The sequence below is a fragment of the Caloenas nicobarica genome, chromosome 13 (genome assembly GCF_036013445.1).
Source record: "Caloenas nicobarica isolate bCalNic1 chromosome 13, bCalNic1.hap1, whole genome shotgun sequence".
Classification (NCBI taxonomy): domain Eukaryota; kingdom Metazoa; phylum Chordata; class Aves; order Columbiformes; family Columbidae; genus Caloenas; species Caloenas nicobarica.
The window spans coordinates 8,156,779-8,177,821 of NC_088257.1; the positions used below are offsets into that span (position 1 = coordinate 8,156,779).

Genomic DNA, 21,043 nt, shown 5'->3' on the forward strand with positions numbered 1-21,043 from the left:
GGAATTTGAGCTGGGGACCACAGGAGCAATCTGCTCTGCGGTCCTGACACCCAGGACCTTCCGCAAGTTGTTGGCTTTTGGAGTTAGTTTTGCTTTCCGTAGAATGGGAATAATTCTTACTTAGGGGAAGAAAAAGGATTTGTAAGATCAGCCAAACCTATAAGAAAAAAATAATTATATAGAACCAGATTTTTCACAATCAGCAAAGAATCACAGTGGTAAAGACAAGCACGTGCTGCAGCGCTGGGTGGGTTCATTCTCTTAGTTCACGTCAATAGTTCCTACGGGACATGAGTAATGCAGAGATAATGTAACGACAAGGCTGGCTGTCTTCTGAAGATCATGTAACTAGATGAAACTGCAGTTTTCACACCATCAAATATGAAAACTTAATTAAATTGTACAGCCATACCAAAGACTCAGGACTGGACGCAGCAATGTAGACCCAGCTCAGTGGAACGTGAATTCCTGTGTTTGGTGCTGCAGGGCAGACACTCGCCCTCCCCACTGCGGTGATTCAATGAGTCATGACAGATCTCAGGGAAGACAGTCTGTTCTATGTGCACACATGGTAACTTCATTTATTGTACTCCTGGAATATTTGTTTTCCCAGGGAAAGTCCAGTAGAGTTAATGGAAAATTTCCTGTTGGCTGTCTTGGGCCAAGAGCCCAATTTCTACCTTTTGTTCATCTTCGTCCCTCACTAGTCCCTGGATGAAGGATTCCACCTAAAGGAGAAAAATGTGACACAGCATAATCCCAGCCCTTCCTGTAGTCTGTTACCTAAACTCATATCAGAAATATTTCTAGTTTAACATGTGCAAGTGTTTGCAGGAATAGTCCACACTAACCCAGAGGTACAGCCTCTCAGAGAGCAGCTAAGGCAGCGTAAACCTTCAGCTGTTCCACACGCTGTCTTAAAACACTGCAAAGGAAATGAAACTACAGAAACTCATGAACCGAGAAACTGAAAATAAAAATGCAAAGCATGTTTGACTTGCTCTTCTCTCACTGGGCCATGCACACAGACTTTTTACTGAATATAGTTGCCATTTACTGAAAAGCTTATGACCATGCCAAGACAAAGGGAGTTCAGAGGTGTTAACCAAGACAAACGTTAAATATCTCCAGTCTCACATCCCCACAGAGCCCAGAAAACTGCAAAGAACAGCTAAACGAAAAAAGAAAATGCGTTGCCGCATCAACTGACTGATGCATTAGAAGCAGCAGCCCTGCCATGGGGATCCACGTTGCCGGAGACGATGTTCCACTTTGCCCCGTGCTGCTCACGAGAGCAACTTGGACATTAACTCCTCATGCTCACCCACGGCTTTATCTGGGAAAGGTGAGAGGATGTGGGTAAAAGAAATCCTTGTGCATCTCTAGGCTTTTCCCCAGCTGATCTGCATCTTGGTGAGATCTTGCTGCCAGGGCCAGCAAAACCAGCACATCGCTTAGTTCAGGTCTTTAGATCAAACAGGTCTTAGCTCTCTCGGCCAAAAAGCAGACTTCACTGGTATGATAATATTTGAAAAGGAAGAAGGGAAAAAAAAAAAATCAATAAATCCAGCCTCTGTAAAGTTATCACTGCTGTTAGCCACAGTGGAGAAACTACTGTCAATTCACTATTGGTACCCAAAGGGAGCAATCTGTACCGTGAAGTAGAAAAAATTAGAAAAAAATAAACTAACTAGAAAAAAAAAAGCGTGTTATGAACACTTCGCTGAAGTTTAAATCTATGTGATCATTAAAACCCAGCAAGAGTGTATTTATGGGGTTTTGTTTGGTTGTTTTTTCCACAATAAACATCTAGCATTTTAAAAGAAATTATTTCTGTCCACCAACACACTGGGAAGCTTTAACCAGAACATATATTACCATCTTTCAAAAATTAACAAACTGTGAGAACTCTAGCCTTATTTTGGAATAAGAAAATATTCAAATGCATCAAAGGTCCCCATAGCTTAATTAGTGTTACTGCTTTCCACACAGAGTAAGCGAACATTTAGAGAGTGAACAATTAGTGCCTCTGGGTTAGGGGGGGAAGAGGAAGCAAGAAAGGAACCAGAACGCTCACCTTTAATGAAGCACAGCTTCTTCCCAAAGGTCAGCTGATGTACCTGGCATATTCTTGTCCTTTTCACTTACCACCTTCTCAGTTTTTTCTCCTTCCCTCTCTCTCTTCAGGCTCAATTCCAGATGTTTTAAGGCTCCTCTGTTCTACGCATGTCAGTAGAACAGAAAATGCCACACAGTCAGTTTGGGACATTCTCACCCTATAAGGCACAAACTCAACTTTGTGCTATCACCGAAGAGCCAGCCGACATGGGGTGCGAGGGAACAATAACTAGTAGGAGTCTTGCTGGAGTCATTCGGTATTCAATTAGATTAAAATATCTGTAGCTATTTTACTGTAAGTTAAGAAAGACAAATTTTCTCCTACCTGGCTTAGGACCACGGGACACAAGCTCAACTCAATCCTTTGTCTCTGAGAGACGCTGGTTCCCATATACTGTCTCTGGACAGGACTCCAGGCTCTCCGTGAATTTGGGCACAGTTTCCCCACAGACAGATCTCCCAATACTTACAAGTCAGATTAGCAGAAATTATTTAGCTCATAAACTCCAACTTGGAACTGTGTAATAACTGTACTGAAAACATAACATTAAGTAGATTAAATGCAGCAAGCAAGGGCCCTAGAATGATTTTACCATTGAGAAGCAAGTAGGTAATTTTTCTTCCCCTCATTGATTGGATTGATAAAGCCAATATTTAATTGACATGGATGTTACCAAATCAACTGCTGCCACTGGAAAAGGTTCATTCCTGGGCCTGAATTCCCACAAATACACTTAAAAATAATTCTAGAAGCCACACTTTCTGGCTGGTGCGCTCAGATCTGTTCACTCCGAGCACACGAAGCCTGTGTTACCCGCACCATCTAGTGGCAACACTGCAAAGGTGACGGTAGGAATTAAAATCTCACCCGAGACAGAACCAGAATCATTGCTGAAGCCTGGAATGGACTCATCCCTCTGTTGGGGCCTCACAGCTGCTTCCAGACAGCGAATTTTAAAACTACAAACAAGCTGAACATTTCATGGAAACCCTGAAATACATCATTTATTTGAAAGCAAAGCAGTGCAACAAACTGAACGCGAGTTCTGAAGTGGTGCAGGTGTGCCAGTGAGATGTGTTGTGGGCTTCAGTGCTTTACACAGCAAGTGTGTGCACTGTTACACGTACACACTGACGCAGAAGGGAAAAAAAAAGGCAGAACTAAACCAGAAAGAACATTATATTAAAATCGACTAAGGACAAGAGTTAGCTGAATTTCATTACTGAAAAAAAGATGCAAGAAGTCTTTGCTTTGTTCTCATTCTATGATAGATTAATTGATTTTTTAAATCCCTTGTCACTGCCAGACCCCAAGCCTACTTTGGGCTTTCTGGGGTGGAAAAAGAAGGAGGAGGAAGCAGCGGGGTCTGCAGGACGCAGACAAAACCCATGGACCCTGCGCAACCGACCTTCCTGACTTGGGAAGGTCAGAAGACGGCCAGGTGTGAAGACATGGGCTTGAGATCCGAGCAGGACTGGACGCGGGTTTTGCACAAACTCTGGAAGCATTACTAACCAAGTCTTCACTTTGCCATCCAAGCCCAACTGCTTCAAGTAGCTTTCTGGTCTGCAGACCTACAAAGTTACAGAAAGTACAAGAAAGCCTCCCTGGGATTATCGAGTTTCTTACATGTTCCCATTTTACCCTTCGACACACTTCACTCACTCTGGCTGTAGGTGCAACTCTTCAGGAAAAGCTTTAGGAATTAAGTTAAAATATGAATTAGACTTCAAGAAGGTTTGAAACAGATATTGGATTTATTGGTCAGCTATGAGTAGGAAAATACATTGGTAAAGAAAAAGAAGACCCTGTATATAAATATAATACTAACTAGTTAAAATTTGACCAAGAAGAAAGTTCCACTGAAGAGAACAGTAAAAGCCCTTGTTTACCATCAGACCATATTCACTTTCCCATTTATCTTATTGAAGAGCTGCCTATAGACAAATGCAACATTCTTTGAGCTTAGTGCAGATAATGTGCTGGTTTTTGTTACATGAATGGTAAACAAGAGTTAGTCCAGTGCATTACACATTATACAGAAGTACTGTGAATAAAGACTAAGATACTCTATTTTAGACACTACTTAAACATACCAAGACACTTAAGTATTACAAATTTATGCAACCAAAAGAAAAGAATAGCAGTTAACATACTAAAAAATACTGTGTTTGGCTGGATGAAAAAGGCTTGCTACTTAAGCGGTTAACTGATTTTTTTTTTTTTTTTTTAAAGTTTTACAGTGTAATTAGTTCTCCCCCCGCAATGGTATTGTAATTATTTTGTCTTTCATACAGGTTTTGTGTGGTTGAAAAAGCAAACCATAAGCTATTTTCTAAGTCTGCTCTAAAATAAGACCTTGAGAGATTTGCTTAAGTTACATCAAAGATCCATACAATGTTCTTAAAGCCAAATTGTGAAATACTAGCCAAATTTTCCCCCTTTTTTTTTTTTTTAAAAAAAAGCTGCTGAAAGGACAAAGTAATTACAACACATACTGAATTATAAGCTCTTCCCCCCCACTTGTATTATGTTAAAAGCAGTAACTTGTGGTATTAGTCTTGTACTCTAATCAATTCTTTTAGTTAAAGGTATAGTTCAATTTACACTTTGACACCCAGAATTCTTGGTAAATGTAAATAAAACTAGACAAGATGTGGCTGACTGTACTTTACGTGGAAAAGAGCCTGGTCTAACCTAAATAAATCCTTTCAACGGCAAGGATGTTCTGTGACTTTTGCTATATGTGCTTGTACAACTAGAACACTGAAGGTACATTATGGCAACACCCAAAACCACCTCAAATAAAAATATTGCAAATAACCATTTCAATGTCAAAAACTATGAAGCAAACATTTTGATTTTGTGAAGACATGGTTTATTGCCTTATTCTACGTTATAGCTGGAAACTGAGACTTTTGAGTTAGATTTGACACGGGACTATATTTTCTCTGAAAGATTGTTTGACAAAGTTTATCTCAGCTCTGTTTTGGTGCCATCTGGTCTTTCCCTATTATTAGGAATATTTCTCCTTCCTTCAGCCCCCAAGTTATATCTGCAGTCCAGTTAAAACCCAGTGAAGTCAAAGGAGTGTCTTCAATGTATTCAGTGGGTTTTCAGTTGGGACCTGATGGACTCGTATAAAAGCCGGAAGAAACAGCTAAATGGACCCTTAGACCATAAGGTGACTAAGCAGGAACAGTTGTGTCTCCAAAAGCACAAGGGGCCGTATTTTAACATGCTGTCACAAATTCAAATACTTTTTTTAAGACTAAGCAATACAGGAGAACACATATTGGATAAAGCTCAAACCTTTAGAATCTAGCAAGTGCACTCAAGCTCCAGCATCTATTAAAGTAAATTATCCCCCTCTAAGAAATACAAAATGAGTAAGTGCTTCCCTTCCCCTTCTGTAAAGCTTTCTGGACTCATTACACAATCCAGATAATCAGAAAAGAAAAATAGTTTGCTCAGTTTGACAAGCTAACTTGGCTCATCACCACTGGAAATTGTCATGATGTACATTACCAAGACATCATTAAGGAAACATGAGTAAAACACCTTTTATTCACACTTTACAAAAAAACCCAAAAAAATAAACCAAACAAACAGAAAAAAAAGAACACTACGCATTAAGTCTACTACAGCAATACTACCAGCATTTCAATGTACTGATTATAAACTGGACATGTTTGGTGTTTTCACAACTAAACCCAAAACAAACTAACCCCAAGAGATCAGGTCCCAGACAAGGATTCAAGATCAAAATTTCTGCTATTGAAATTTTAAAATGTACATTTTACATAACCGGACTGTTTGTAATTTTTACTTTCAGCTTAAAACAGAACGGTTTGGAGCACGCTTCTGTGCTGACTACTTTTCAATAAAATTTTGAATCATTATTACCAATCCACTCTCTTATATATAAAAATTACAGTATTTAGAAAGTTTTCTCTTAATGCTCAGTGTCCTTTTGCTTCCCTGCCCGCAGCTGAAACAAAAGCTGTTTAAGACCAAGCTCTCTATCTCAATTTTTTTTTTTTTACATTGATTATTCAAGTTGTATTAGTTTAAGGAGATGATCAGTTCTCCCTTTTAGGATACAAATAGACAAGTTAAATTTGTAAGCTGTTACATACTTGGCTTCATGACACAAATGGCACTGAGGGTACACCACAACTTCAGTCTTGCTTGACACTTTAAAAGAAGACTTGGTCACTTTAAAAAAAATGATCTGAAGAATTGTCTTTGGGACCTGTACTGAAAATGCATTTATTTTACACTGCTTCATCAATAGAAAATGTAGGGTTGGGATTTTTTTTCTTTAAGGAATTATACTTTCTGAAACTGAGGAACACACTTAAACAAAAGAGAATTCACATGATAGTAATTCTTAGTGGGAAAAACGGCACTGTGCAATGACACTGAAAGAAGCAGTGCACGGGTATTAGAAACTAGAAACTGTGTACCCTTAACCTGAACATGTTCCAAAAGTGTGATATTCAATGCTTCATAAAGGAAAAAAAGATGCCACAGCTTATACAAAAGTATCTTCATAAAATTTTCACAAGTGTTAACATTATTTAAAAAAATAAAAGAGGATGCACAGGATCTCTCTGCATGCACAGGCAGTGCTAGTTGAGAATTTAAGCAGGCACAGTGGAGATAGGACAAGTATTTAAAACAGAAATGAAGAAGCTGTACACAAGTATCCCTAAATAGAGATGAGAAAAATATCTGAGTGTATACACATCAGCAATTAACTTTCAATCCGTACAGGTCTACTTATATTCACTGCTTAGCTTATCTGTTCTGCGAGAACTCTATGCTTTTCTGCAAGTTTTTAATTTTTTTAAAATCAGAAATAGAATGTATTTAGTTCTCTGTGTAAGATATTAAGATTTTATAGGTTTGGATTTTAAAAGCAACGTTCTCAATCGAACATAAAAAGTAGTACAAAAGGGCTAACGAAACCCTAACAGTGCAAATCATTAGCAGAGAAAACCTGTGACAACCTCTTTTACAAGCTGGCCTTTATAACACATGAAAACAGATAAAAATTTAGCCTTAGTTTACAATACAATCATTTTCCAAATCTGAGTTTTCTTTTTTTTTTTAAAGTACAAAATCTCATAAATCAGGTTTTCTGTTGTTCATATACAATCAATAAAGGCTAAATTCAAATTCTATATTTTACAAACAAGTCTGAAAAAGGAGGGAGTGAAGTACGGAAGAATGTTCTGTGGATGTTCCTACTGGCCTCAAAAACTAGTGCTACAGATAACTGTGCAAAGAGAATACACTGTATAACAATTCCCTATTTCAAGGCATGAAAATGTCACGTTGGATAAAAGAAACAGGAAGGTTAACTGTAACATATTAAAGAAAGGTGCAAACACACCAATCGCTGCTGAACAGTATACAAAGTATATTGGGCTCAGAATTGTGTCTGTTGATAGCACCTGGCTTTTACTATGTCTTTAGCGAATAATTAGATTTAAGATTAAGATTATTAAGAAAAAAAAAATCCCTGTTGGCCATACCTCACTCCTCTATATTCAGATTTTACAATTGTACAAATTAGATTGAGGTTGCCCTCTCAAATGTACTTGACTACCTCCTGCCAGGGAGATGCATTCCATTTACAGGAGGCAGGAAAGGCAGCAAAAGCTCCAGTTGTGCAAAAAGTGAGAAGTGGTCAGAAGGGATGAGTGGATGTGGACAACCACTTATATTGTTCTCTATTAACCAATGATGATCCAAAGGTCCAAGAATGCCAAGGATGTTTAGCTGAGGTTTAGAGTAGAAGATGTAGTCAATAATACCCTAAAACAAGAAATAAAATCAATTATTAGTATATATTCTTGACTCAAGGTACTGTTCCAAATGAAAGGTGAGCTCAGTATTATGAGTAACTGAAATGTCACCATTCCTTCTCTACAGCACATCATCGACAGGAGACTTCTGCTTCCTATATCCCATGGGTTGCTCAACTTGGGTTAGGAAAACAAAAGAAAAAGCATCACTTCTGCTCTGCTTTCGTGGATTGTAATTTTCCAGCTTCCTACAAAGCTTCAAATCACATTCCTCTGATTTTGAAGAGGAAAAGAACCATCTTTGCTTTACTTGGGCCACGGAGCACTTAGAATTTTCTAGTAGCAACATGGATTATCTCCTTGCAGTTGACATCTGAAGTGCCCCTGTTGTACTATTTCATTTAGCTTGGAGTATTAAAATACGAAACCTTCCTATTTACACGAAAGGTTAACAGCACTCCAACTCTTGTAAATCTATTACAAGTTACTAACAAGAAAAAATAAAACTTAAGTTTCTAGGACACTGAAGTGTTGGGCACTCTAGTTCACTATGTTTTCAATATAAATCTGGTGAATTTACTCTTAGCTACTCAAATTTCTTTGTTGAACAATTTCATACAGCAAATCACATTAGCTAAACTTCAAAATGAAAACTCTTGCAAAATATCAGCCAAGTCTTTACCTTGAAGTCAAATGTGTAATTCGTATAAGGCATTAGACCGTTCTCATAGGCACTCTTCAACTTGAAACCATGCGTAATTCTTCCGTTTGTTGTTCCATTTTTCCCATTACAGCTGAAGTTAGTAAGACTTTCGTTGTATCTCAGTTCCTTAAAATCTTTGTGGTTTGTTTCCACTCCACCAGTGCTCAAGTACTCAACAACACCTATTAGGAGGGACACATACACACAAGAAGGTGTTAAGGAACATTCAGCAAATTAGCACGTGTAGGTTACTTCGAGTCATACATGCAACCATATGCATTATAAAAGCAAAACTTTAACACGTAAAATACAGTCAGCAGTGGTTCTTGTAAAATATTTCAAGGCAATGTATATGTCGGTCAAGAGCAAATGTCACACAGAAAAAAAAAAAAAGAGACATGTTTTGGTTATAAAAAATTAGAAAGCTAATTAGGAACAGACTGACTGGGGGGAAGAGAAAAAAGCAGAAATAAAATTCTGTAGGTGCCAGGTAGGCAACTTCCTCCTCTCCTTGTCTCTCTATGCTCAAGTCTTGGCTTTCAACGTTCTTCAGCTAAAACGTTGCAAAAAAAAAAAACGGCTTTTGAAACACTACTTCAGATAAAGTTAACTTTAAAGAGGCTGCAAAGCCAAATTGACAAGTTATTTTTGGAAGTTATTTTCTTCCTTTCCATTCCCGTATTCTAAGGTAACAACGAAAATACTTTTGAAAGACCAGACGTAGCTCTACTACTGCATAGGCAATAAGGTCACTCACAAAAGAAACAGTTCTATCTTTTCACTCTTACATCTATTTTCTTAGAACCTTTAAAGCTTGTAATATCAAATGATGCCTTCCCTAAGCTGAAAACTCCTTTAAAAAAGTGAGACCTGAAAATGTAAATTGTTACACACTTGAAACAATCTAAAAAAAATAAGAAACAGAACTCTTACCAGAGTCTGGTAGAGAGTTGAGATCTGCACACAGTACAAGTGGAATGGTTCCAAGTTCTCCCGAAACACCAGGTTTGAGACTACGAGAAGCTTTATCAATTATGTTCTTTACCTCGGACAGGAACATCATAGTCTGAACCAGCTTCACATCAGAATACTCTGGGTCCCAATGCATGTGTGCATTAGCTACAAGAACTAGCTGCTTTTCCATCCCAAGATGTGGCTTTCCAGCTAAAATTTAAAATCAATTATTTACCTTACACGGTCGGCAACAAAAAACACTATTATTGAATTTTAAACAAGATGTTTGAGGGGAGGAAGAAATAAAATAAAATACCAGTATAACCTGAAGAGGAGTAATACCATTTAGTTTAAGAGGGTCACACAACTCCTCTTACATCTACTAAGTGTTTTAGTTGATATAAAGCATTAGGAATAATTGTGTTTCACACTCAAGACCATTAACAGACAGACTATCCTGTAACAGGTAACGCTTACATGTTTAAGAATACTGTAAATTACCATAAATAACAGATAATCCTAATGACAGGCAAATAACATAGCTCTAAAAATAAAAATCACAACAGCTTTCCTCAGGTTGTGACGGTAAACAGGCATTGTTCGTATCTTATTATGCAATGATCTCTGAATTTTAAGTTATCCATATTATAAGTTATCTCTCTTGCTAGAAGTGCTTCTTAAAAGCCTTGTTTGTTAGAATCTGAATTAGTAAGATATCATTTGTATAAACATAACACGGGTGGGGTAGTCACCCACTGTGATACTTAGAAAGCCAATTTACATTTCCTAAATTAAGAATGACAGGGCAGAACAAGCAGGTTGTATAAACATGACAGTGAAGAGAAGCAGCTAAAATGCAAATACATGACCCAGAAACATGCGACTAACCCCGACTCTTTGATACCTAACATCATTCAAACTTGAGTCTTTGTATTTTTTAAGCAAAAAGGTATAAGCAGGAAAAAAAACCCCAAACAATCATTTAAGCAATACGACTTTTCCCCAAATCGTCTTTGGAAATAAGTTTGAACACATAATGTGCAAAGTCACACTCACCTGCAGAACCTAGTTTCTCAGGTTTACTATAGCAAAAGTCAATTTTTTCATTTACAAAATATAATCTGTTAAAAATATATAAATTAAATAGGACTTACATGACATTTCTATCAATTCCTTTCGCAGTTCCAACAATACAGCCACTCCAATGTTATCTTTTGTCATCACTCTGTTCAGCATGGCTTCCGAACCTTCCGAGTTCGCCATAGCCAGTTGATTGAACTCAACAGTATGTTTTTGAACCAAAGTAAATCTGAAATAAAAACATCATATACAGTTTTTTCATCAGTCAGATACACAGAAATGGTATAGATAATTCTCCTTTCAATTAAAGTTCAAACACATTTATTATGTAAAAATCTCAGCCAATCACATAATTTCATAAAATCCTAAACTGAAATCAAAGGATACAGTTTTCCCATCAATTTTTAGATATTTTATACTTAGTTTCAATTAAAATATTTTATTTCCAGAGAGAGAGAGATTCAGAAACTACAGAAAAAGAGTGCTTGTTTCTAATTCTGCACCAGCCACAAGTTCAAAGATGCAGGTTTAATACAGAGGAAGTAAATAATTTTTCTAAGCCAAAAGGTATCAAACGTGGCCTATATATTTACTTGTGGACACAAAGGAAATTATTACCCTCATATCCAAGCAGTTGTACAAGTACAATAGGGCACAATGAGTTACGTGCTGCAGCTCTTAAATAACTGCTTTTTTCAGAAGTGAGCAGTGGTACTAAGCGCCTTGTCTTTTGCTTTATCAGAAGGCTAATGTATCAAGAAGTCAATGTCATCTGAAATCTCATTTCAGCAGCTTTGGAGATTATTGATTCCTTTACTCAGAAAAAGCAAGAAAAGACGACATTTGCTTTATTTTTCATTATTAACACCTAATGGTTGGGACGCACACACAACGCTTGAAGTAGAATTTAATGAACTCCTAACCGGCATTGCTCCATCAGAATGAAATATCAACTTAAAGAAACATTCAAGGTAAATTTTTCTATTGTTAGTTACACAGAGAATATTTTTTCTTGTACAGAACACTCTAAAGACAGGAATGGTCTATAGGAAACACTGAACGACTACAAAAAGGGCGATTAATGCTGAACTGTTCGAGCTACAGACAGACCAGAGAAATCATGTGAAAGACAGCAACACACAAGAGAAGGTTTTGCATAACGCATCACTTACTTTTCTGTTTTGAAAAATATTGCACAACCATCAACATGTTTTCTTTCCTGTTCTGACATTGTCCTAGCTCTAGATTTTGGACTGAAGAATCCATTGTAGCCACGTTCTTTCAGTTCTACCAGGAAAAAACTGTAGTACTGCTCTGTTTCAACCTCCTATAAAGTTATAGGACAACACAGCACAAAAGTACTATTAGCAAAATACAGAAGACTGATATTATTTAGACTTTTCAGAAGTGTAAATCACTTTCAAATGAAAGGGAAAAAAATTGTAAGAATTAAGTACCTCGGAGAATGCAAATTTGAGAGCAGTGTCCCTATTTTAAGAAAATATAAATGAATTTCTGTAATCCCCAGAGTTATGATTATCTCGAGCCTTGTATTTGAAAGCGTGTCAATTATAGCCCCACATACACACACACAGGCCCAAAGACACCCCCACATACATCTCTTTGATCAGCAGCTGCTGGTTCACATTCCAGCTGTGTGGGCTAAAAAGCATTCTTTTGATGTCAAGCAACAAACAATGTTTTGAACACTGCTTTTTTCTCTTGTTTTCAAACGGTTTTGAAAACAGACTGTTTACTGTAAATATATTGAATACAGAGAAACCAGCATATAGGAATAGAAAAGGAAAAGAAATAGTAGTATATCTTTTACCTGAAGACTTATGATGTCAGCATTGCAGCTCAGGATTTCCTGCATAATGGCTTTTTTTCTGTATTCCCAGTTCAATGCCCAAGACGGACAATAGCCATACAGCTGCCGGGTAGCGTATTTATCACAGAGTACGTTGTAACACATGACAGAAAACAAGGCTGCAGAACAATAATTTTATTTACATACTTATATATTTAAATATATATATATACACACACACGATTATGTTCTTCACTTTGTCTTCTGCAAATTTATCAATTCACGCTTCATTTCATTCAATAAAAACACAGCTCATTTATCTATACTTAAAAAAAAAAATTGTTAGTCTTAAGATGATAAATTCCAAGTTTGGACCTATGGCAGCTGTCTTCTAGCATTTAATTAGAAAACAAAATCCAAACTCCCTCTTTATATGGTTAATGCAGTAAATAGCAGACAAACGTACTTCATGCCAAGTGGCGCTCTACTGCGAAAAGCCTAAAACAAGGTAAGTGTATTTGAACACTTATATTTGTTACCTATACAAAGGTTTGCAAACTCTTCAAACAGATTACTTAAGATCTACCTTAATTATTACGACCACAAACTATAACAGAACCATAGGTGGGATCACACAACGAAAAAGTATAGGCAAAATAAATCCCCAACTGTTTCCAACTCAAAAACCTTACAATTCAGGTGTAAAGACAAGAAACATCTACTCTCCATATTCATTTGGAAGAGGAGTGATAATGAGACAGTCTGGGGCACCCTGGCAGGTAATCCAGCAGCACAAACTTTTGGGTTTGTTTTGCTAGGTTATTTTGTTTGTTTTTAAAAAGCACAAAGGAATTTGCAGTAAAATAATGAGACACTTGGAAGCTTATTGGGAGCTCCTCTCAAACATGCAGCACAAAGCCAGAAAAAGAAACAAGACAGTTGTTTGAAGATTTAGCAAATTAGGGCTACAATCTCGGGCTGATGGAAGGGGCAAAGCCCAGCGTTTTGAAAACAAACAGATGACAGCAAAAGACAAACTGCATTAACATCATGTTCTTTGAAGCATAGGGGAAAGTTAGGTACCTCAGTCCTGAAAGAGAGGATGCTGCAATAACTGAGAAATATACTACGATTTTTGGTGTGCAGGTAAATAAAAAAGGCTATATTTTAGAGAACTCATGCAGAAAAATTTATAAACAATTAAACATGACCCAAATCCCAACAACAAGAAAAGTGCTGAGTGAAAGATGATACATTGCTTAAAAGAAAAAAACTCCACATTTTTGGGAAATCATGCACATGTTCTTCTATTTTTTTATTCTTCAATAAATGTTCAGTTAAGCCTGTTATATTTCAACTATTTAACTAATTGTGAACAACATTTTCAATTCCTGTGATGAGGATGTTAATTAAAAAGAAATTACTTTATAGTAAAAGATGGGTAAATTGAAACAGGTGTTCCAAGTGAGACAGAACTACTTCAGCTGGCTAGTCAACACTGAACAGGTGATTGGTTAATCTAAGCATCAAAATTTTCAACAGATAGTATAGATCCACACCTTTTACAACAGATTAAAAAAGTGTTACAGTACCTGTTGGTCTTGTACGGTCTGGTTCTTGCAACATAATCCAGGATCTTGGAGGTGGTTGTTCTGTTGAAACTATGGGAACATTGTAAAGTAGAGATACACCAAGTGATCATCACATTTATTTTACGCAGCAGAAATAAATGTTTTGAGAATGATCACTTACTTCTTTTTGCAGTACCTGCCAAATTATCAAGCAAATAGTTCAGTAGCCTTCGTGTCCCGTCTGGTTCCTGATAAAGGTTCAGAATATCCTGCGTAAGTGGATTTCCTGCAAACGCATTTACAGAAACATTGAATAAAATAAACGGAATCATCATGAACTTACATATTAGCGTTTAAAGCTGGCGTCTCTGAGAAAAGATCCTGCATCAACTATGGACTACTTAGAGGTTTCAAATCTCAGGTCTTCAATCCCACAAACAGATGTGTGAACAGATCTAGTGATGTTAACCACATTCCCTCCTCTCTCATCTTCTGACAGGCAGAACCAAGGGCGGTCAATTTGCTCAACACGAGTGAAATACCCACCATCTGCCAAACGCATAAGCAGATTGTAGAAGTTTTCATGGACAATGGGCAGTGCAGTTATCCAGTTTTAAGGGGGAGAAAAACAGACTTTCGAGACTTAACAGTGTTCAGAGGTAATGCATCACTCCAGTGCTCCTGATTTTGTGATACATGTTACCCCAAGGTCAGCAATTTTACAGCTAGAATCCATTCAGTTCAGAGAAAAAAAAAAGGAAAAATCTTTAAATTGCTGCTTGCATAAACAGCACAGTATCCTACAGCAGCGCAAAGCATATTCCCTTTTTGATTGAATACCTACAGACTACTTCTTAGTTAAAGCAGGACTGTATTCAGTCCCTATGCAAGCAACAGAAAGCTGCCCCTCACTGCACGAAGAGAAGCAAACCTCTTTGTACGTGGAGTCCTTCACCAAACTGGTTCTTTTTCTTTTAATAAAAATAATCCCTGAATAACGTTATTTATGAACGCGGAATAAGTAACTACATCTGGGATTACTATTCAGTAACATTTTATGAACTAGTGGTCTACAGCCATTACATCGCAGGAGCAATATCATTAAACAAGCGAGGATACCAAGAAAAAGTAGTAATACCTTTCAGACCCAAAGTCTGTAACTGGAACAGTTTTCCCAGCTCAAAAGGTAAAACTCGTAACAGGTTGTTATTTAAATGTAGTTCCCTGTAGACAGAGCAAGAATCACATAGGGCTGAAAACAGATCAACGTTTTGTCTTCAGCAGTAAAGAAGTTTAACTAAAAGACAAACAATATACCAGCAAACCAGAATACTGAAAAACCTCAAAGACAAAACAGCAATAGTTAGGGAAATCCTGCTGTACTCAAACACACGCACAGACAAAATACATACTAGGTTGAAGGACCGAGCAAAGCAGCTGTTTGATGAGTTCATCTTAAAAAGTCACAAATTTTGTTAACATTAGCGACAATTAAATACTTCGGTAACTACATGTGATGAAGCAACAACAGCTCTGGCAAACCAGATCATAAACCAGTTTGGCTATGATTAAAGGCCAAATAAAGAGAAATATCCAGGAAAACAAATAAGCAAAAAATCCAGGATGAGGACAATACAGTTAGAACTATGACATTACCATATAATAGTAATTTTACAATAGTAATTTTCTGTTGTTTTCATAATTTCAGTGTTAAGACAAAATGCGCGCTTTTTAACTCACAAAAACAACATGCAGAAAGGAACAGAATTTATGTCCTGAATTCTGATATCCCAATGAACTCGGCAGAGAAAATGGACTTTTTAGGAGCTTTTCACTTTCTTTAACACATTCTGATCTAAATAGTGAAGACTTTCCTCACCATATTCAGTATAAAGTTGCTACTTTAGAGTGTTTTCAACTTGCTGCCTAGAGACTTGAAAAGTATTTTGGGACAATTAAAAAAAATAAAATAAAGGAAAGGAAACCTGGATGCCAAGAGTTACCTTAGCTCTTTTAGATTCCTACAAGACCACATTTGAAGCAAAGAGACTCATCTCTTCTTCTAGCCTTGCATTTCAGAAGTAAACTCTGCCTGGTCTTCCCTAAGAGGGGCTTCCTGAGAAATTCTGTTTCACTGCGTATTTAGAAACCTTGGTAGAACTGGCTTGTTTTAGAGACACTGTGATGTGTGGAATAGTGGAAGAAGATACAGGAGAGGACTAAATTTTTATTTCACTGAGTCATCTAGAAATGTCAAGTCATTGCTCAACTGATGGCAGGATTGCAATACACCTAGCCGACTGTTTTATGTCTGTTTTGTTTGTGTGTTTTTTGTCGTTGTTTTGTTTGTGCATTTTTTCCAAATCCCATAGACCAAAAAAAAAAAAAAAAAAAAAAAAAAATCTCATAGACAAAAGCATATATTTTAGAGAGAAACTCCGAAGCCCACTGTGACATTCTAGGGTTTCTAAGCACGAATGAGGCACATGGCAGGTAGAAAAGAGAATGGGGGAGTTAAAAAAAAAATCAACATCTCTACCAGTTCTCAGCAACTTCCATAGACATTTGAGATCTAAATGCCTATTATTTTTAGGGATGCTATTCTATATGACATTATAAAGCTACTAGTTTAATCTTTAAGAAGCTACTTTTTCCTCTAAGAGTTTTTCGAAGCACAGCTGAAGTCTAAAAAAAGTTGTGTGTGAATTAAAAAAATTATACTAAATTCTCCTAGAGGAAAAACACGGGGCTGGAAGAATGGCACAGTAGTAGGTATCATTACAGTTCCTCTCTTGGATGAAAGAATTATTTTCTGTAATGATCTTTGCCTCTGCAGAACCTGCCCCCTCTACACAGCAAAGGGGATTACAGCAAATCCCACCAGCTCTTTCAAGCATATCGACAAAATCTGTTTTACAGCTGAGCTTTCCCAGATAACATGTTACAGTGTTTATTTTTTCTCCTCTTCCCACAAAAATCAGAAATCTTATTGCTCTCTCCAATATCTCTTTTTTTCAAGTACCGACAGCAGAAAATGAGCAGCAAAGAGCCTCAGGCGAGCTTTGCCATACAGACCAAACCCAGAGCTCCAGGCGTGGGAGCTGGGACACTCGTTCTCAAGTGCAAGCAAACAAACAATTTCCACGGCTTGGGGCATCAGCAATGCCCAGTGTTGAATTACTGTCAGTTTGAACAACTTCCCAGAAGCAATGGGAAGCGTCTGCAGTTAAGAGCCAGCCTGAAACACCAAACCCCAGCACAGCTGAGACCTGCAGAGCACTGCCGTGTAGGATGCGCTTATGGGTCTGTCTTCATTTTCACTCCTGTGAAAAGAAATCACGGATCAGCCGCAATCCCTGAGGACAGGGAGCGCAGTGGGTTAATGCATGGGCTTTTCACGTCTAGAGATCTGGATTCAAGGGTTAGGTTTAGGTCACAAATAGAAAACTAGTGCAATGCTGGACCTTAGCCACACATTTCACATTCACAAGATTTAGCCTTCTCTACTTGGAAGAGCTGAAGCTTCATAGAATCAGCCAAAGTAAATTGGGAAAAGTGTTGGGAAGAAGGCATATCATCTTTAGACACTATTGATGACTACACAGTGCTCAGCTAACTGTATACAATGAGCATTATGTTCACAGCAATATTCTAAAAGGAAAAAGAGTGATGAGAATAAAAGGATGCTAATGAAGTACAAAGATAAACTTGAGAATGTTCCTGTAAATTTAGGATTGCTAACTCAAAACACCTGAGAAGTGGATAAAGGAGGGAAGAAACCTGTTACTAATAACTGCTTTTAATTGAAATAGTAACACAAAGCTTTCTTTAGAACAGACTACTTCACAGCTGAAAACACCACTATGAAACAGAGCTGTCCACTATGCTTTAAAAAGCAAGGTCCCTTTGCTAAGCCTCCAAGGTTGAGACTTCAACTGCTGTGGAATTTGAGCTTTTAGTACCAATTTAATCAGCTAGTTTAATCCTCCCCAACAGAGTGGCCTTTTCTAAAGTAGAAGAAAATGCAATGACTGATATTTCTATGTGCAAAGTTGCTTGGCTTCCAGTTTCATTGAAGCTGTGCTGGCAGTCCATTTGTCTCTTGTCGTCTTCTTCACTTTTAATAACATTCTCATTACTTTTAGACTCAGTGTTTTCTGGATTTGAGAAAGCTGTCTGTAAATGTCTTCAAAATCAAAAGCAATGATGGCAATTACTGGTAATACACCTAGAATAAGGATATTCCTTTGGGTCAAGGGCAAAAGAATGTTGTCCGTAAATATTTGTTCTTATATAAATCATTTATATATTATCATAATAGTGTTTTTACAAAGTGAAATGCTACAGCCTTAATTATAACCTAATAGGCATCGCTATTCATGTTGCACTTCCAAAAGGAGGTACCATTCCATGCAAACTTCACACAACTTGACATTGTACAATCAAGGGGAAAAAAAAGGTGCGTTTAGAACATTTTTTTTCTAATTCCCAGTCTGCACAGGAATGGAGTTACATGACAGCAAATGAGACAAGGAGATGATATTAGACAAGTAGCAGTTGTCATACAATAAACAGAATAAGAACTATTGTTAAGACTAATTATTAAAGATAAAGAGGAAAAAATTGTTGTTAGCATGATTATGAACATTTAATCTGACCTTTTTCCTGCTTGACCAGTTAAAAGCAATTTTTTCTGTGCATCAGTATTTCTTTGAGAAAAACACCACATAAAGATTTGTAGAAGAGTCTGGAAAGAGATGTGTGTGACAGGAAACCCAGCTTGGAAAAAAATAAAATTGGTGCCTGCCAAACCAAGCACTTCTGAAGCTCATTCCACACTGTCATACATGGAACACGAGATCCCCTGAAAACCAGCACTGCTATAGCTGCACAGACCATACCAAGTATTCAGGGAGACAGATAAAAAGAAGCGAAGAAGAGGGAATTTATTTATGTTTTTCCTTTACTATAATGTAAAAATCATGCTGAAATTGAAACTGTTGCTACAAAGATAATCAGAGAACAATTTAAACTCTTGTTAAAATTGACATACCTGAGTGACACCATGTTTCCGAGCTCTGCTGGTAAACTGCGAATTTTATTAGAGGACAGGTCCAGATATACCAGATTGTGAAGCTTGGCAATGTCTGAAGGAATACGGGATAAGGAATTGTCACTGAGATACAAAGCTGTCAAATGGGTCAGTGTCCACAATGATGAACTCAAGCTTCTCACTTTCCCTGTGGAAGGAAGGTGCAAAAGAAAACATTTCAAATATATCGGTTTAGCAATAATTACAAATTTTGTAAGTATGTATGGAGTGTGTGGGCTTGAGAACGAGTTTTGTTTGGTTTTTATTATTTTTTTTATTCCATTAGAATTCTATTTATTATCAGTTCTATAGATCAAAAATTTTGGCAATGCGTAAGCGAATGTAAAGTGCTGCCAGGGATGCATAGGTTGTTTTTTTCCAATCCATACTTGAGGTTTAAAAATCCTTCTCAAGTTCCACACAAAACAAGACATATTTACTAACTGACCATGAATGCAATAATTAACAGAAGTGTAAGAAACAGATTTTTTTTCAATTATAGTTTATGTTCGGGGTGAAAGATGCTTCTTCCGTTTACCCCTTACTTCTGCGCAACATCTTTCAAACCAAAAATCTTTATTCTATGGCGTTAATCTAGCCAAGAACAGATAGAAGCACTATATTTAGGGTGACTGAAATGCTTAGTTGAGAACATGGATTTCCATCTGGCACTTGACTGAAAGAGGCATAAACTATTGCCAGATATTTTTAAAAACTGTATGATTTTTGTATAAACTGAAACACGGATTTGTGTGACAGAATTAGGTTTTTACGTTGCCACATGCAAGGAATGTGAGATATTATCGGGAGGTCTCAAAGCATTTTTTCCCTCCAGCATTTTTTTTTCTCCCAGGATTGGATCCTTTTTCATTTACAGAAATTATGTCACTGTACCAAAAGTATTAAAAAAAGAGTAGCAACACCAGTTTCTCCAAGGCAAAAAGTTACTTCCAATCCCACCATTACTCAACAATACTAAGGACGATGTGGTTAATATTATACCAACATACACACATTATAATTATTTTCCTTAAATTATTTTCTTGAAATAAGTCATATTTAGTACCTGGGGAAAGCTACACTAATATGCCTGTACCTGGGACTCAGTCGCTGGCAACAGAAGGTTTAATACAGTTCTTTGCATTTTTAAAATTGAATTAACACCTCTTCCCCATCCCAATGCAAACAGGTGACTGTGGTCAAAGAAACCCTTGTAGCTGAAAGGATTTCCAATCAACATCACTGATCCATCCTCTTCACTACCTGCCTCTCTCTGGCTGGAATCAGCCTGTACTGAAATTACCAGGCAGGAAAGGGAAAAGCCATCACTTAATGCACTCCCTGTACAGAGGCAGCAGATGTCCAAGTGGATATCCAGGCCTAATGCTGATACATAATGCGGATTCCTGAAGCAGCATTTAACTAGGTTTCTGCATCTGTAACCTTCAAGTAAAGAATGCTATTCACATGTTGAGGCACATGGCACTTGAAGCAAGACACAGATTCAGTGATCTGGATGGAAAGACTCTTCACAAATCAAAGAACTCTATTTGTATTCTTCCTTCCATAAATTTCTCTATTGCACAGTCATTTAGAAATACCACATAACAATTTTTGCCGTCTCTTAAAGAACCTCTATATTTAAGAAAAATTTCAGCCTTAATTTCCAACATCACAAAATAGTTTTAAAATTCTTAAAATATTTGCTTGAATTTCCTTGTAAACACACTTTATGTAGCAAAATTAGAATTTACTCTGCAAATCAAAAGACTGACATCCCACACTAGTTGGAATTCATGTTTATGAGTTGTGAGCATTATTTTCTTTTCAAGAAAAGATCCAAAAGTCAAACAGTATCTCAAAGCTAGCACAGTTCTTGGAGGATCTTTTTAATTTTT

At 37.1% G+C, this 21,043-nt stretch overlaps 1 protein-coding gene across 4 annotated transcripts in view; it reads right to left on the reverse strand.

The window, feature by feature from the left end:
- Window positions 1–3,857: 3,857 nt before the first annotated feature.
- The window catches only part of CNOT6 (CCR4-NOT transcription complex subunit 6), a 31,792-nt gene continuing 14,606 nt past the window's right edge, over window positions 3,858–21,043 (reverse strand). Inside the window, exons 3-13 of one of the 4 annotated variants that reach the window (XM_065644145.1) lie at window positions 19,107–19,293; window positions 17,323–17,376; window positions 15,192–15,277; window positions 14,250–14,339; window positions 14,075–14,143; window positions 12,504–12,661; window positions 11,845–11,999; window positions 10,747–10,901; window positions 9,572–9,802; window positions 8,618–8,820; window positions 3,858–7,945 (exon numbers count right to left, since the gene is read on the reverse strand). In XM_065644145.1, coding sequence (XP_065500217.1) covers window positions 7,733–7,945; window positions 8,618–8,820; window positions 9,572–9,802; window positions 10,747–10,901; window positions 11,845–11,999; window positions 12,504–12,661; window positions 14,075–14,143; window positions 14,250–14,339; window positions 15,192–15,277; window positions 17,323–17,376; window positions 19,107–19,293 — 1,601 coding nt within the window. In that variant the 3' untranslated portion in view covers window positions 3,858–7,732. Of the gene's footprint in view, window positions 7,946–8,617; window positions 8,821–9,571; window positions 9,803–10,746; window positions 10,902–11,844; window positions 12,000–12,503; window positions 12,662–14,074; window positions 14,144–14,234; window positions 14,340–15,191; window positions 15,278–17,322; window positions 17,377–19,106; window positions 19,294–21,043 lie in introns of all 4 variants that reach the window. The other 3 variants (XM_065644144.1, XM_065644147.1, XM_065644146.1) reach the window with 3 other exon arrangements.